The 18,139-nt window shown below is 39.3% G+C and overlaps 1 protein-coding gene across 11 annotated transcripts in view; it reads right to left on the bottom strand.

The window, feature by feature from the left end:
* Window positions 1–14,881, bottom strand: part of KANSL3 (KAT8 regulatory NSL complex subunit 3) — a 39,082-nt gene extending 24,201 nt beyond the window's left edge. For 5 of the 11 annotated variants that reach the window (XM_069071913.1, XM_069071920.1, XM_069071918.1 and 2 more), the window contains exons 1-5: window positions 14,660–14,818; window positions 12,976–13,241; window positions 9,847–10,017; window positions 2,526–2,616; window positions 1,776–1,961 (exon numbers count right to left, since the gene is read on the bottom strand). In XM_069071913.1, the coding sequence (XP_068928014.1) occupies window positions 1,776–1,961; window positions 2,526–2,616; window positions 9,847–10,017; window positions 12,976–13,190 (663 nt within the window). In that variant the 5' untranslated portion in view covers window positions 13,191–13,241; window positions 14,660–14,818. Of the gene's footprint in view, window positions 1–1,775; window positions 1,962–2,525; window positions 2,617–9,846; window positions 10,018–12,554; window positions 12,693–12,924; window positions 13,242–14,659 lie in introns of those variants that run through there. The other 6 variants (XM_069071915.1, XM_069071917.1, XM_069071916.1 and 3 more) reach the window with 6 other exon arrangements.
* Between the last annotated feature and the right edge of the window lie 3,258 nt (window positions 14,882–18,139).

Here is an 18,139-nt window from a genome sequence, read left to right as displayed (position 1 = left end):
CTAACAATTCTAATATTCTTTATTAGCTGATCTCCCAGGTCACAAAGACTAGAGCCAACTTACAAGGATTGAGCAGCTTTGCCCAAAATAAGCATGGCAACACTAAACAATAAGTTGATAGCTGACAGCCTAACAATGAAAGAAACAGAAAAAAAAACACAAAAGGCACATAAAAACTCAAAAAATCCTGGCTACAGTCTGGCACCAACTCCTGAAGGAACAAAAAAGTTTCCAATCCTTGACATCACGGTACATAATAGTTTGAGATTCATCAATGACAGCTGCATCATTCCCAAAAAGTTAAATGGCCAGTCACTATCTTCCATGAACTTTCCAGGCTTTTTTCCTACTCTTTCCCTACATAAACCTGATAGCATAGCCAAAATTATGTATTCATTGTCCCCAAGTACAATTGTCCTTCAATTTCCCCAGTACTCTAATTTTACTCATATCATTCTCCCTGCCTAGAATGCAACCCACTACCTCTACCTCTCAAAATGCTACCTATCATTTAAGGCATAACTCAAATGCTACCAATCATTTAAGGCGTAACTCAAATGCTACCACCTTCTTATGAGGTCTGCCCCGATCACCATATGAAGAAGTCTTCAATTTGTTCCTCCAATTCTTTTAGCACCCACATACTTGAACTACTCATCAGAAACTGCCTGGTATTGAGGTTATCTGTAAACATGTCTCCTATACGACTAGAAATTCCCTTATGGGCAAAGGCACTATCTTATTTCTGAAGCCCCAAGGACTAGCACAGTTCCCACACGTAGTTAAGTATTTTGAGTGTATTAAATAAATATAATATATACATCAAGAAGGCATGGGGTAGAATTGATTATTTACTTTTCAAAGAATGCAAATAGCATGAAATGAAGATTCACAGTTTCATATAAAATCCTATTTTTGTGTTCTAGGGTGTATATGGAAATTTTTTTTGGTGTTTAAAGTTTAGAATTTTTAAAAAAGAAAGCATTGGGGAAAAAAATTAAAATAACCAGTATACTATGTTTAAAAAGCAGGGGAGTAATTTTGATATAGAACTACATTTTAGAAAATACCCATTTTTTTTTTCAAAAGGTGAACCCTTAAAAGGGAACACCAATTATGTGGAAACTTGCTTATAAAGACAAGCTCATCTACTGATAACATAGGATATTACTGTATCTTTTTTTATTACACTCATATATTGCAGTCTAAGGTCAGAAAGCCCTATTTAACAATATCTACCTGCCTGGTATGTCTCCCTGGTAAATATTTCATCTCCTCTGACGTAACCTAATTTTCATCACATACACCTTACCTCAGGGGTGAAAAGTCTCAGTTTTTAAAAGCTCAAAAACATATGACACAGGGACAGCTAGGTGGTGCAGTGAATACAGCACCAGCCCTGGAAACAGGAGGACCTGAGTTCAAATCCAGCCTCAGACACTTAACACAAAAACTAGCCATGTGACCTTGGGCAAGTCACTTAACCTCAACTGCCCTCCAAAAAGAAAAAAAAACACATGACAGTTTTCAACACCTAGACCTCATCCTAGAAGCAGAAATGATAGAAACATTCAAGTGAAAAGGAAACAGGAAATAAGGTGGGGTACATATAAAGGAAAAGCTTTTTTCCCCCCAACTTCTTTCCTACTCTGGAAAGAAATCCTTCCTTTACTATTCAAATAGCACAAGTAGGCAGAGACCACCCCTAACTCTTTAGTGCACAGACCAGTCATCTCTGCTTCTAGCAGTAAAGCAAACCAAATGAGTATCCTTACCTTCCCTTTCAATGTCTGCAATGCATCAAGGTATGCTGCTAACATAGGTAGGCTCAGGGTTTCCACCAACGTTGTATGCAACCACTGGACAAGTTTAATGTCCCAACTCACACTTGCCAGTGCCTGCCGAACTCTCCTTGCACATTTATCCACAGCAATTCGCCGAAGCACAGGTTCGTTGCAAGCCTATAAGACAACAATGTGGGACCTGAGTTCAAATCTGGCCTCAGACACAACACAAAACTAGCCATGTGACCTTGGGCAAGTCACTTAATCCCAACTGCCCTACTTTCCCCTCTCCAAAAAGCAAAAGGAAAAATATTTAGGGGCAGCCAGGTGGCTCAGCGAGTAAGAGCACTGGCTCCAGTGTCGGGATGACCTGGATCAAATCCGGGCTCAGATACTCAGCACCACACCCAGAAATAACTGGCCGTGTAACCTTGAGCAAGTTACTTAACCCCGACTGCTTTTAAAAAAAAAAAAAAGACAACAATGTGGGTTACACATATAAATAGGTGAAGGGAACCATCACATTTATTAACCAACCCTAAGGGCATTGCTCTACAACACGGCATGAATGGGAGGGAATATAACATCTGGCTCATGTCACTCTACAAAAGAAATGCTCAAAAAGTTTTGATAACCAAGAAGTAAAAATGAGGGGCAACCTTTTTAAAATTCCACCTTAGCTACTGTCAATAGTAATTGAAAGGTGTTAAAAGGATACAGAGCCCAATCTATCCAGCTCACCCCTTCATTGGCTAGCCGGGCCAGCCGGTCAGACTGCAAGGCTTTGAGAATCTTGTTGAATAGCTTGTTCTGGGCAACTGTCCAACCAGTCCTGGAGAAGAAATTGCAAAGAATTAAAGTCAGATTTCTATGGTCTCTCTACACCTTTTAAAGATGATCCGATAACAGAGTAACCCCTGTTTCCACTATAAGACTGTGTAATTAGAAGTGGCATATAATCCAACAAGTACTTATTAAGCCCCTGCTATGTATAAAATACCATGTTGGACATTGGGAATGTGAATACGAAACAAAAAACAATCCCTGGAGGGAGTGTAAGACATAAAAGAGAAGTATGTTCATGACAATCTGAAAGGGTCACCACGGGATGGGAGAAGCCGATCCTTGAAGGAAGCGAGAGACTTCAAATAGTGGAGGTAAGTAAGGAGATCATTCCAGGCGTGGACAGGACAGGAGATAGAGTGTTGTACGTTTGGCTTAGATACGGAGTATGACAAACAAGGATAGCGAATATGGAGGAAGTCTAGAAAGACAGTTGGGAATCGGACTGTGGTGAGCTTTAAATGCGAAACAGAGAAGTCTGTATTTTATTCTAGGTGTAATAGGGGAGCCAGAGGAGTAACATGGTCAGTCCTGTGCTTTAGGAATATAGATGTGGTAACTGTGTGGGGACATATTTGAAGGAAAAGATGAGATAGGAAGAGCAATTGGGAGGCTACTAAAATAGCAAATGCACAAGGTGATGAGGACCTGAACCAAATACTGATTAAGTGGAAAGAAGGGGATGTTATAGAAAATTATGTGGGGGGGGGGGGGGGGGGGGGGGGGGGGGGGGGGGGGGCGGTGCAAGGTTGAGGAGAATGAAGAATAGAAGATACTGAACTGAAAAGTTAGAAGGATGGTGGTACTCTTGAGAAAAACAGGAAGGTTAGGAGGAAGGGTATATTTAGATGCTTTAGAAAGATAATAAGGTCTGGTTAGCATTTGTTAAATTTGTAGCCCCTATGGGATATCCAAGTGGAGGCAATCCAGCAGGTAGTTGAGAAACTGAATCCCAGAAGGTATGTGAAACATGTAACTTTGGAAGTTATCTGCCTAGAAATGAAAACTGAATCTATAGGAACTGAAGAGACAATCAAGAGAGAATATAAGGAGAAAAGAAGGCCCAAGACAAAGCCTTAGAGCACACACATACACTGGGGGGGTGGAGAGGGGTAGGACATGCATGATAATTCAATAAAAAAAGAGGAGGGTTCATACACCTAGGAGAACTAAAAGAGAGCAATGTAATAAAAAAAAAAAAACAGTGAGGAGAGAGCATTCAGGAGGAGGCAGTCAATAATATCAAATACTGCAACATGTTCAAGAAAGATGAAAGGATAAGAATCAAAAATAGTCCATCAGATTTAGCAATTATCAGATTGGAAAAAGTAGTTTCAATGAAGTTGTGAGGTCAAAAACCAGGTTTCAAAGGGCTGAAAGGTAGGAGGAAAGGAGAAGGAAGCAATGAATGTAGAGTTTTTTCTATAAAGACAGAAAAGATTAAATGATAGCTTAAGGTTTTTTTTTAATTAAAGGGAGAGATCTAGGCATGTTCATAGGTAGTAAGGAAAAAGTCAACAGATGAGGAAAGATTAAAGACACCAGAAAATATGAGGATGATTTAAGATGATGAACTGATAAGAAATAAGAGGAGAATGGATTGAAGGCACAAGTAGAAGACAAGAAAGCTGAGTGGACTCAACCCACGGGAAATCTCACCGTCTTCTCAGCACAAGTATATGAGTAATAATCATGGTAATTATGATTCAAATATATTTTTTAAGGTTTGCAAATCATTTTCCTCACAAACAGCCCAATGAGGTACATAATGAAGGGATTATAAACCCATTTTATGGAAGAAGAAACAAGACAAGGGATTAAGTGATTCACCTAAGGTTAAATAGTTATTGTCAAGAGCTGAATATCAGTTTGTCTGATTATGACCCTATATCAATATTCTTTCTACTACACCAGTCTCTCATTACACACCACAACATAAGTCAAAAGAAAAGTCATAAACTTTATTTCTATTTTTGCTTATAAAACCAAAGCTAGTCATTTAAGATAGTTATTCTCTTCATTAAACCATTAGTAAAATTTATTTGCAGTTGCCAATATCCACAACTATTGCTCTGTTCACAAATAACTCTGTATTTACTTCATATATACTTTATGTTTACTGAGTGTTATCTCCTGCCTATATCTATATTTGCATATGCTATTTTACCCAATAAAATTTAAGTTTCTTGAGTGCAAGGAATGAAGGAAAGAAAGAATATTTTTAATATTTATTTATTATTATTTATTAAGCTCCTACTACTTGCTAAGCACTGTATTAAATGCTTTACAAATATTATTTAATTCTCACAACAATCCTGACTTTATAACAACCCTGTGAAGTAGGTGTCATTATTATCTCCCTTTTTACAGATGAAGAAACTGAGGCAAGATTCACACTCAGGTCTTTTGGTTCCAAGTTCAACATTTTTTCCAATACATCAGCTAGAAGCCTCTAGATATATAGGAACTAATTTTAAAAACAGGAATAAAAACCATTATCCAAAAAATAAATGGTCAAAGTATATAAGCAAGCAGTTCTCAAAGTAAGAAAAACAAGTTAACAACCATATGAAAAAAATGATCCAAATTACAAATAAGAGAAAATTCAAAGTAAAACAACTCAGGTTCCATCTTAAAGTCAAGAGGTGGGCAAAAATAACAAAAGAGAAAAGTGACAACTCTTGGAAGGGATGTAGGAGAACAAGAACACCAATACATTAGCAGTGGATCTGTGAACAGGTTCAGTCATTCTGGAAAGCTATTTGTTTTTTCTTTATTTTGTATTCAAGGAGACTTTATTATTTTTATCACTACTTGCTATTTTTTAATCTTTTGATGACTATTCATTTAAGGTTTTTACCAAAGTACTTGACAAGTATGAAACTGATTTTCAATAGGGGTTTGCTAAAACTTGGAAACTATGAAGCCTGGTAACATGTAAAGGAGCTGGTGCTAATTCATTACTTTGATAATTCAATCTGTAACCTCATACAGTGAAGGAAAGTGATATGCCCAGAGTCACATGGCCAATAAGCTAATATGCATCAGAGGCAAGACTTAAACACAGGTCTTCTGTCTAAGGTTATAGTATATGGCATTTTAGTTTCCTTGAGATAACTCTTACCACTTCATATTTCTGAGTTTGACAGAGATTTCCTTTCAAAGTCAGAGAACTAGAATCTGATATTTATTTAAGATGCTACAAAATATTGTTTTCAATTTATCTTACCATTTATTATATGACAGGATGTTTTCCTTATCTGCTTTTCTTGTTACTATATTTATTCTGAAACCCAAATTGGTAAGGGATGGAAATGATACAGACATTAGAGAAGGAAAAAAACCCAACTACCTAGAAATTACTATCATACTCTGATAACAGCTGAGATCATATCAAAAGCCACAATGCTGACATGCCAAAAACCAAGAAAAGATTTTAAGGTTGTTGCTGGATGCAAGCCAAACTGGTTCCAAGAACTAAGATAACTGTTCAATGTTTTGTGTCAGCTCTATGGGAGGTCTAAAAAATTAAACTGGAACAAGAAAAATATGATCTAACCCAAGGATCAAGATAAACAGTGCCTAAAAGATATAATTAAAGAAATTTTAAAAGAGGAGCCAGAATTTTAACTACAAGTCTGTAGGGCAGGATAAGCCCCACTGGGCTTTGCTGATGGTGACTGTGGTGAACTGAACTGGCTCCCCTCCCAAATGTTCCCCATCAATTCAATTTTAAACAGGGAAATGATGTCTGTTCTTGATTTCTCAGACCAGACACCAAGACTAACTATCTTCTCTCAAGCTTTGAGTAAGCTCAGATAAGACAACACTTGGGGCGGGGAAAGGGCAGTATTCACTGTTTATGCTAACCTCTGCCCTATGCCAATTCCCACACTCTAAGTCCTGGAGAAGCCTTAAATTATTGAGTATGGCAACGTATCCTTTGGTATCACATCACACAGAGTCTATTTTATGTGAAAATACTTAACTTAAAACCCTAAGAGACACAGATATTATCATGTCATAATTCTCTCTTCCTTAGGAAATTTTAAAACACCTATGCTTGAACATTAACAAAACTGTAAGTCTCCTGAAATCTATTAAATCCTCTTGCTTAACAAAAGATGGGGGTCAGGGGGCAGAGCAGGTATCTCAAGGATTCAACCCCCCAATATGTTTCAATTTTATTCAGTCTTATAAATCTCCAGGTATACTCATAGCTAAAACATATGCTTCTGCCACATAACCAATACTTAAGGAATTTCAAAATTAAAATGAGTTAGGCAAAATCTTAGGCAACAATGTCCAGCATATGTTCTGACTCTGTTACTATGACTTCTATTCAAGTAAACAGAGGTTCAACTAGTAAATCCATTCAAGTGTCAAGTGATTACTTATCAATTTATCTTTCCTTTCTGATGTTTCAATAGCTTCTGTGCTCTTCTTTAGCTACAAGATGAATTATAATTAAAGTCAATTAGGTGACACAATGAATAGTGAGTGCACTGGGCCTAGAGTAAAGAAGACTCAAGTTCAAATACAGTCTCAAATACTTATTAGCTATGTATGGAATAGTCACTTAAACACTGTCTACCTCAGTTTCCACAACTGTAAAATATGGATAAAAACAGCACCTACCTCACAGGACTTGCTGTGAAGATTAAATGAAATAACTGGAAAGTCCTTAGGTAGGGAAGTGTCTGGTACATAGTAGGCACTTAATAAATGCTTGTTCCCTAACCTTTACATATAGTTTAATACTGTAATAAGTATATTTTGGTTCAGTTCTAACAATAAAATACCACTCAGGGTATTCTATTAACAACCCTAGTCAATATATATTACCCTTGAATAAGCTCCAAATATATGGGACTGAATTATCTCACCAAGCAGAAACACAAATTTTAGCTGTAGGACAGGAAAGTATTTAAGGATGGATAATCACATAACAAAAATGTGCCTTGTAAACTGGAACCTTTCCTCATGTATTCAGAAGGAAAAAGTTAACAGCCTGCTGAATTGTGTAAACACTGTATTGAAGGACTGAGACAGCCTATGACAAGATACTCTGCTCACAAACCTTTTTGAGCATTTATAGAATGATGAGTACAATAAAGCACTGCTGATGGAATTGTGAATTGGTCCAGACATTCCAGTAAGCAATTTGGAACTACGACCAAAAGGTCACTAAATTGTGCATACCATTTGACCAAGTGACAACACTACTAGGCCTGTTCTCCAAAGAGGAAAAGGACCCATATGGACAATATTTATAGCAGTTATTTTTGTCAAGGTGAAGAATTGAAACTAAGGAGGTACTCGTCAAAGGCAGAATAGCTGAACAAATTTATAGTATGTGAATGTAATGGAATACTGTTGTGCTATAAGGATGAAGGCAATGGTTTTTGAGAAATCTGGGAAAATTTATATGAAGTGATGCAGAGAGAAGTAAGCACAATCAGGAGAACAATTTAACAATAACACCACTGTAAAGACAAACAACTTTAAAAGATCTAAGAATTCTGATGCAATACCCAATCAAGTCTGCAGAGGACCTATAATGAAACATGTTACCCACTTCCTGACTGAGATGTGACAGATTCAAGATGCAAAAAGAGACATTCATTTTTGGATATGACCTCTTGGTGGATCAGTTTTTCTTGACTGCTTATTTATAACAAGTGTTCTTTAGACAGAACATTTCTAAGTATTTGAGTTTTTTCCTTTTCCAATGTCTGTATTCCAACCCTTTTTTTCCTCTATATTTAGGGAGAAAGGGGTAGTGGGAAGCAGCAACAATGATGCAAAAAAAAAAAAGTGGTCCATTAAAGCATCTTTTTAAATGCACAGAGGAAAACACAAGTCAAAATGAAGTACCACCGCTGCTCAGAGAAGAAGGAATAGCAAGTTAACAATATAACAAGTTAACCTAAAATGAAATAGAGATGAATTTACATTCAAGTAATTTTCATAAAAGTCTTATACTAGTGTTCAAAAAGTTAACTTCACAAGAATTAGAGGGGGGAAGAGATAGCTAACCAACAGTTTACTGAAAAACATCTATATGTTTTTAGTACACTACAAGTTCAATATAAGTCCAAAATGTGACACAGAAATCTGATGTAATCTAATGTAACATTATGTTTCACTGAGAGGCACGATGACCAGGACCAAGAAGGCATTAGCACCACTGTATTCTGACCTGCTCAGACCATATATGGAATACTTTTTAGTTTGGGGGCACCACATTTTAAGAAAAATGTTGATAAACTGTTAAGCATTCAAAGTACTGGGAAGTGCCTTGAGTCCATGGCATATGAGAATCAGATGAAAGAAATGAGGATGTGGGAGAGGGGGAGAAGGGGAGGAGAAGATAATCAATAAATATTCATTCAACAAATATTTATTAAGTATCTACTATATGCCAGGCACTGCACTAGGCAATAAGAATAAGGTCCTTCCAATTCTGAGACTCTGAAAAAGTTAACAAACTGCTTTCCTTAGCACCCCATAAAGTAATCAAGGGGCCAAGACATTTCCCACTCTTAATGAAGACCTTCGTCCTGCCTCTATGTCTTTAGTTTATTCCCCATGCTTAGAGTGCCCTCTCCCTCATTTCCCTCTTGCTGCTATGGGATTCCCTTCATTTGCTCACCACCTAGATTTCAAAATGATGTAAACTCTTAATCTCACATATTTATATACAAATTTAATGTTTTATTTTTCTACAATCTGTATGTCTTCTTAATGTTTATCTGAATTGGTATATTTATCTTAATAGCAGTTTATACACAGTTTATCTCATTTGATCCTCATAACTCAGTGAGATAAGTAGTATAATTATCCCCATTTTAAGGTTATTAAAGATTTACATACACTATCTCATTTGATCCTCTCATACCTTCTGAGGTAAACTCTACTTCTATTTTTATAGATCAAGAAACTAAGGCTCAGAGAAACTAAATGACCTGCCTGAGAACAGAGCTGATGGCCTAACTTAAAACTGCACCCAAATCTCATGACTACAAATGCTTTTTCTACCATATCACATCCCTAGGACACTGTCTGCCTAACTCAACCTCAATTATATAGCACCATGTGCAAACAAGCTTTCAATGTATGTTTTAGAATACAAAGATGAGATGATAATAAAAACGAATACTAATTCAGAAACCGTGACCATTATCCCATAGGATTCAACGTTCCTGAGGAGATCTACCTGTTGACATGCTCCTCCCAGTCCTCAGGTGGAGGGGGAGCATCTGCATCAGTCCGGGCAAAGATGACATGGCGTTCACACTCATTCATCACACTTCTTGCCTTCTGGTTGTCATAGAGAGGCACTGGAGTAGATGTGATAGTCTCTACATCAATAGGGATGTCTGCCTCACTACAAATAAACAAAGTATAATCAGATCACAACAATTTTGCTTAATTCACTAGTCTGCTTAATGTTTGTTCAACTGCCTATATATTCTTTTTATACAATCGGTTCTTAATTACCCATGTGCATGTTATCCACATATAATTTCTTATTCAGGAGAGTTTGAGCACTGCCCTGATGGTATGTGCACAAGGACAACAGACTAATTTTAAGGTTGTCCAAAGCAAAACAATTAAAAAGGTAAACCTATTACAAAAGTCACAAATATTATTCAAGTGGAAACATGAGTGTTTTAGCTTCCAGTTTTTCAATGAATGATAAGTGTTCCCTTTCAGGGACATAAATGGTAGATAAATAAATATTTAGAAGCTCCCTTAATCTCAGGAAACTCCCTGTGGCAGGAGCAATGTCTTACCCCATTCTCCCTGTCGCCCAAGCAAGCCAGGTTAGTTTTTCCTAAAAAGGTACTGAAACATTGCTCGAGATTTTGTTTCAGGGGACTAAGAATTCAGACTTTAGACATCATTTCCTCAATGCCTGAGTATAAAGCAGTCATGAGGAGTTGGAGAAACTCTCAGATGCCTGAACAGGGAGCACAATGGGACTTTCTCTCAGCTGAATCAAAACAAAGTGTTCTTAATACCTAACCTTGAACATCCTTTTCCTGCTATGGCTAAGCAAATCTACTTTTGTTAAAGACTAAAGAGGCCTAGTGAATATCTCATTTTGTTCCAATATCTAATCTAAATTAACAAGTGATTGGCCTGATTTAGGCCCAGCCCATAACATTCCCCAATCTCAAATTTCACTGAAACTAAAATACAAATAAAGTAAAATCAGCTATGATCTAATTAATTATAATATGCCAGAAGTAATAGTGTCACAACAGAAGAATGGTGATCTTTATGACTCTAGAAAAGCAAAATCAAACAGTAAAAATCTGTCATGTAAATTTAGCACTGGCTAAGGAAAAGAGAAAATAAACCTTGAAAACATTCAAAAGTATTCTGGTTACAAAAAAGATGCATTCTATGGTGAATGAGGAATAATTCTGGTCCTACAACCTTCAAAATCATCCAATTCCCTTCGTTTTGATTCTTTTTTTTTTTCCTAAATGCTTTGACACTAAGAAGTTTCAGGGCAGAGGAGGGTAAGGTGGTGTGTTGTCCCTAGATAGTTAAGACAATTATGCAAGCCCCTGAAAGAGTACAGCCACTACAGTAAATTGACATTCTGATGCCTTAAACAGTACTTTGTTGAAACTGCCAGAACCTCATCTCCCCTGCTGGGATTGATAACATTGATTTCCTGAACATGCAAAGCTGAGCACCAGATATTGGACTTGTGGCAGACACCTAAAGGAACAGACTAGTTAATTTTTCTCTCTGCTCTTCTATTCTAACTCTAACCCACATTTTCACTGATTTTACTCTCCTTTGGAACTTATTTCCTCAAACTCCAAAATCAAGTATTAATACTGTTTTTCAAACCATATCCATTTTGATTGGATATGGGTCCTGACAGAAACATATCTATGAAGCTATTCAGATAGAAATGCTACACTAAGGCCAAGAGGATCCAAGTCTTTCCAATACTTGGCACATGCTCATGATATGTTCATTTTGAACTATTAGCAATGGTAGATTCTGGTCTGCTAATTCCTCATAATGATTTTGAGTAGTTACTCAAGTATAACTGGTACTGAAGTATAAAAGCAATTTAATCAACTCAATCCTATAAAAATTCAATTACAATTACTAGTCCTCAATCAATTGTTATAAAATCAATGAGAAAACTGGTATTTAATAGGTTGAACTATGGCATATATTCAGTAACAGCACATCTGAATTTTGACTCCAGGTTTACCTCTCTGATGGTGGTTGAAAAGATTTCTTTTCAGGAATTCATGAAAAATATACTTTCATGGAAGAGACTGGCCACATAACTAGAAATTTCATTGGTTAAGTCTTAATGAGCTACTAGGATCAAAGATTTAGAGGTCAAAGGAATCTCAGAGATCATCTAGTCCAACCCTGACATTTGCTATCTGAGGCCCAGAGAAGCTAAGTAACTTGCTCAATGTCAAACAGGTAGTAAATGACAGGGTGGGGAAATAAACCCAGGTTCTCTGATTCCAAATCCAGAGCTCTTTATTAGTTCTCATGTGTTAGGGAAATCATTTAAATTTTTTTTTTGCTAAAAATCTCAAGCAGTCATATGTACCAAAATATTCACAGTGCGTTTTTTGTGGCATCAAAAAACAAAAAAAATGAGGTACACAGTGAGTGTTCGCTAACTGAGAAATGGCTGCATGAAATACGGTATTTGAATGTAATCAATTATTAATAGCACCAGAAACAACGAAAAGGAGAGACAGTAAGACTTCTGTGAATTGATCCAGAGTAAAGTAAGTAGAACCAAGAAAACAATATACACAATGACAACTATGATGTAAATTAAAAAAAAAACCACTAAAAGAAAGCCAAATGCTGAGAAAATGCAATGACCAATCCTGGTCCCAGAGAACAGATGATGAAACACACCTCCCTCCTTTTGGTAGAAAGTTGGGAACTACAGGTGCAGAACATCAGATGTGGCCACTGTGTCGGTTGGTTTTTGCTTAACTATTTTTCTTTATTACAAGTGAGGCTCAATGGAGGTGGGGGTATATCCAGTAATGACTGTGATGTAAAAACAAAAGGCATCAATAAAACTTTATCTTTTAAACGACAGTATTCTAAGTATAAAAATCTCAGGCAGGCTGAATCAGTCAGGCTACATTTTGTCATTTGTTGGGAGACCCAGGCCTAGACATCATAGAATTGTCTCAGATCCCTGAATCCCCCAAGTCAGTCTCCTCCAGAATCCCCAGAAACACCCTCCCCATACCCCATTATCCAACAACCATGGTACCTGTTGTGGGGGCACTCTCAGCACCCTAATGGAGGAGGACCACAAACTCACATGGTACTGTCTTGGTGACGCCTGGGGGTGACAAAGAGCATGCGGGTTGGGCGGGCACTGCTGGCATCTGGGTGAGCACTCCATGGCTTGGCATAGCTATGATCCAAAAACACCAGGTCCAGCTCCCTTTCATGTACTGAAAGCTGGAAAAGCAGAGAGGTGCCCATGCGCCGAGCTGAAGTCTGGAAGTCTCGCTCACCACCTCGGTGTGACATCTCTATAGAAGAGACACTATCTCAGAGCCTGGGAGTCAGCATATTGTCAGTCTGCAGCAAGAAGAGATCAAATTGCAATGGGGATGGGGCAAAATTCAATTCCAGTATCATGAACTTTTTTGACTCAAAACAATCTTGTCCTTTTCTCAGAAAAAGGTTAGCACATATATATTTTGCAGATGAGTGCTTATTTCCTATCTTGTGCCATTTTCTAATTATATATACCTTGAAACGCTAACTGGATTTAAAGAATCAAAAGGCCTGTGCAAAAGTTCCAGCTTAATCATTTATCATCTATGTAACTTTGGGCAAGCCCACTTTCCTCTCTGAAGTTATAAAATGGGGGTAATAATAATTGTGCTACTTTTCTCAGTGGTCATTTTCAGAACAACATATTGTACATAAAACACTTTGCAAAATGTAAACCACCTATATGTGTCAGCTTTTACTGAAGAGATCATAAAGAACTCTTAAGAGTGGATAACTTTGGGGCTTTAAAAGTTCAGAACTGATTTTCCTCTGGAAACTTCACCTCCACCCACCACCCTTCAACAGTCCAAGGGCCCACAATGGGTGCCATCCCCATCCCCATCCTTAAATTCCCAATCATCCCACTGGAATCATCCCACCCCCTCCTCTTTCCACAACGCCCAAAAGATAAATCCTCAAGACTGCTCTCCCATACAGAGGCGCCGTCTGTAATGCCCTGTCTCCAGACACTAATGGGGCTCATAGGATATCACAGATTTAGAACGGGAAGGGAACTTCCATCTCCATCACTTCTCGAAGAAACACGGGCTAAAGACTGGATGAGTGACTTGCTCAAGGTCACACAAGAGCCAGGGAAGGTGGAAGCACTGCATAACTGCGGTTCGGAGGCCGTGGATTAAAATCTTAAATGATGCTACTTCCTACCCTCAGTGACCTTTAGGAATGCACTTCACCTGTCTGGGCCTTAGTTCGTTCATCCTAAAAAGATTAGGGGCTTGAACTAGATGACCACGAAGGGCCTTCCCAGGTTTAAATCAACGTGCTCCCAAGGGGCAGTGCTGTAACTTGAACTCAGGGCCAGGGGCCCTTTTCACAACACCTCTCCGGCCAACTAGAAGGATCAGGTTTCACCCTCTGGGTGCTTCAATATCACTTCCCACGAGTTCCCCAGGACAACATCCCCTTAATTCCACTCCTTCCCTCTCTCCTTTCCCTTTCCCTTTCCTTTTCCCTTCCTCCCAGTACTGGGGTCTCCTTCAATTTTATTCTCCCTTCCCCCAACCATTCCCCTACCCCTACCCCACCCCAGGGAACACGCGCTCGCGCTACCCCTCCCCCACGTGCCCGCCCCCGCCCGCTCCTCCCCCTCGCGCCTTCCACCTCCCCTCCCCCACTTTCCTTGGAGCCTCTTCCCCTGCCTTCCCTCCACCCTGCGCAGGCCACCGCCCAGAGCCAGGACCCCGGTCCCCCGAGGATACCTCCTAGAGGCGCTACTTGGGCCGGTCCCCGGCGCCCCCCAGACCCCAGGGCCCGGCCCCCAGCGTCGTCCCCGCCCCCTCGAAGGTTCCGTAGCCCAGGCCCGGACTCTCACCCAAAGGCGCGCCGGGGCCCTGAGGCTCAACGCCCGGGCCCCGTCGCCGTACGCATGCGCGCCACCGCCCTTGCTGGCTGCAAGAGCAAACTACAAAATTCGGAACTGGATTAGGACCAAGAAGCGAGAACTGTGCGGCTATCTAGAAAACCTGGAGAACTGAATCATCTGTTTTTGGAGCTGTATTGCGCGAGGATCCTTTCCAAGGAGGTAGTTACCAGGGAAAGGCTAAAGCGAAGATGTGCAGGATTTTCTACATGGACTGATAGGGAGTGAAGTAACCAAAGCCAAGAGTATATATAATTACTACAACAATATAGACAGAAAGCACAATGGCACAGATACCCCCCAAAAATCAAAGTGAGTGTAACAAATTCTAAAGGTCAAGCAGGAGACAGGAGAAGACACCCCCTTAGTGGAGGTGGGAGGTCCAAAGGCACTATGTGTTGCACCCGTTTGGGGACTTTTTCGATGTATCTGATTTTTTTTTCTCTTTAAAAAATGCTGTTTGTAAGATGGGAGGGCTTTCTGGCAGGGAAATGATGGGGTACAGGCTCTGGGAAGCCCCTTGAATCTTCCGGCTTGAAGAGGCATTTGCCTGAGGCCATAAGCCGTTCATTATAGCTTGGCCCAAATCTCTGTTACTTTTAACCTAGCCTAGCCCTCCATTGTCTGTCATCTCCAGATAGCCTTCAGCTATTTCCCACCTAATCCTGGAGTCTAACCTCAGTTCCATCAATATCTTCCTTAGAGTCCTCTTAGACTCCTCTTCAAGACAAACTCTCCCCTAGACCATCCCCTAGATCCCTCCTACAGTTTTTCTTATAAGATACACCTTGCCTCTGTGAAGGGGCGGACATTAATCTAGGTCAGACTCACTCTGTGTCAGATTATTCTGACCAGTTTGTCAATACAAGCTTCACGGATACTTAGGCTCCTTAAGAGCCATTATGGCGAATCTCTAATAAACTTTGTTTTCCTTTGAGAGAAGACTTGAGTCGAATTCATTCAGCAGGACCCTGCGTGTTGGTATTTGGGAGTCTGGAGCACCCCTAAGACTCTAAACCTCAACAGAAAGAGGGTTGGATACTGGGGATAACATGATATTTTAAAAAGAGAAGACATGAATAAAAAAAAACTTTTTTTAAAAAGCACAGGATTTGGGACGGCCAGGTGGCACAACGAGTAAGAGCACCCACTGGCTCCAGTGTCAGGACGACCTGGAGATCGAATCCCGGGCTCAGACACTTAGAACCCACCCAGAAACACCTGGCCGTGTAACCTTGAGCAAGTTACTTAACCCCGATTGCTTAAAAAAAAAAAAAAGCACAGGATTTGGGACTCAAAGGAATCTGGAGCTGTTTTTTCTTTTGGCCAGTAGGAACAAAACTCACAGTGAGAATATTCTGTACCAATGCTTCTCTGTTTTGACGCTGCAATTTGTTAGAGTTCACATTTATATGGCACTTTAAGGTTTGCAAAGTGCTTTACAGATATCTCTTTTTACTCTCCTCAAAACTCTGAAAGATAGGTGCTGTTACCATCATTTTAAAGGAGGAAAGTGAAGGAAACAGGTTAAGTGGCTTGCCACAGATCACCCAGGTACTAAATGTCTGAACTTAGATTCAAACTTAGGTCTTTCTAACTCCAGATCCAGTACTCTATCCTCTTCAAATTGGATGCAAATCAACCAGTCATTTATTAAATGCCTACTATGTACAAAGAATGTAGAATGTTGGATGGATTGGAGCCAGGAAGCTGGGTTCAAGTCCTGTTTCTGACTCACATTGGCTATGTGACCCATGGAGAAGTCACTTCTCAGTGCCCTAGAAAGTACTGTCATTCTTTGGTAAAAAGGAGTTTCCTCATCTAGGAATTCTCTATGCCAAGGAAACTACAGGTCCAGGCGCTATCTCTCTTTCCTGCATGTGCTTGGCAGTGTATTAGGCCCTGAGAATACAAAAGTGAAACAGCCCCGGTCCTGAAGGGACTTACATTCTAATAGAAAGGAAAAAAAGCATTTAAGTGTTTTACTCTCAGCTCTGTCTTAAATTAGACCTTACATCTAAAAAGGGAGGCAACTTGAATAAATTAAAAAAGTACTTATTAAATGTTCCCTGTGGCCTAGCACTGTGTGAAGCAATGAGGATGCAAATACAAAAGTGAAGACAGTCCCTGCCCTAAGGAACTTGTGTCCCAATAGAAGACAACACGAATTGAATGGCATATTTCCAAGATCAAAGACAGTGGTGAATAGACTATGGTACACATCAATACACCTATAAAGCAACAAACACTAATTAAGGACCTGTTAATTGCCTAGCATTGGGCTAGGCACTGAGGAGACAAAGATGAAAGTGGAACTCTCCCTGCTCTCCAGAAGTTTATAATCTGAGCAAGTAAACTGTGTACTGGTATAGATACAAAATAGATACAAGATGATTGACAGATTGGGAGGAGGGAAAGTACTACCAGCAGAGGGGATCTGTCAATTAACTATCAAGCATTAACTAAATGCCTATTATGTGCCAGGCACCATGCTAGACAATGAAGGTAGAAAGACAAAAATGAGGGTCTGTGTCCTCAAGAACAGGACTAGTCCTCAATGAACTAATATTCTGCTAGGGGAGAAAACATGTACATATAAACTTAAATGATTATGTGGATCTATGATTTCATTGATTTGGAAGTTCCCTTTAAAACAGATAGCCATCTGTCCATGGATACCCAGTCCTATGAAAATAGTGTCTACATCCTCCCAACAGTTCTCCACAGAAGACCCACTCAGTGTGCTAGAGCCCTTCCTCAATGCCTGCCAACTTCAGTGGGGTATTCTGGTTCTCCACCAGTTGCCCTTCATTTTTCTCCCCCCAAGAGACTATCTTCTCTTCCTATCCTACAATTCCTTAATAGCTTTTTACTCCTGTTCTTGGGAGTTCTTCATCCTATTATGCATTTGCAACTTATTTATATCTACCCAGATCTTCTCTGTTGTCAGTTTGAGACTCAGTTTTATTTCTTTTGAAAATAAGGTATTCCTTGGGGTGACTAGGTGTAATGTAATACCAAGCAAAGGCAACTTCCCAGGTTCAAAATACCAGCATAGGTGCTCTCTATTTTATTCAGTAACAAACCCAGAACAGAGAAGATCAAAACATGACATCATTCAAAATACAGCATTTACTAAGTGAGATTAAATAATCTCCAAGTACTACCCCACCCCAGGACCTTCCAATCATTCAATCAATTACAAAGTCTCTGTTCTAAATACTTCTCCACCCCTAGGCTATACCTTAATTAAGTCCACCACAAAGCCCCTTTTCTCAAATGGAGATTAGTTTCCAAACATAAGGTCAAAAGTTCCCCA

This window comes from Petaurus breviceps, unplaced genomic scaffold (assembly GCF_028583685.1).
Source record: "Petaurus breviceps papuanus isolate PSGF00001 unplaced genomic scaffold, PetGlider_PUasm1.0 90845, whole genome shotgun sequence".
NCBI lineage: Eukaryota > Metazoa > Chordata > Mammalia > Diprotodontia > Petauridae > Petaurus > Petaurus breviceps.
This window is presented reverse-complemented; position numbering and strand designations above follow the sequence as displayed.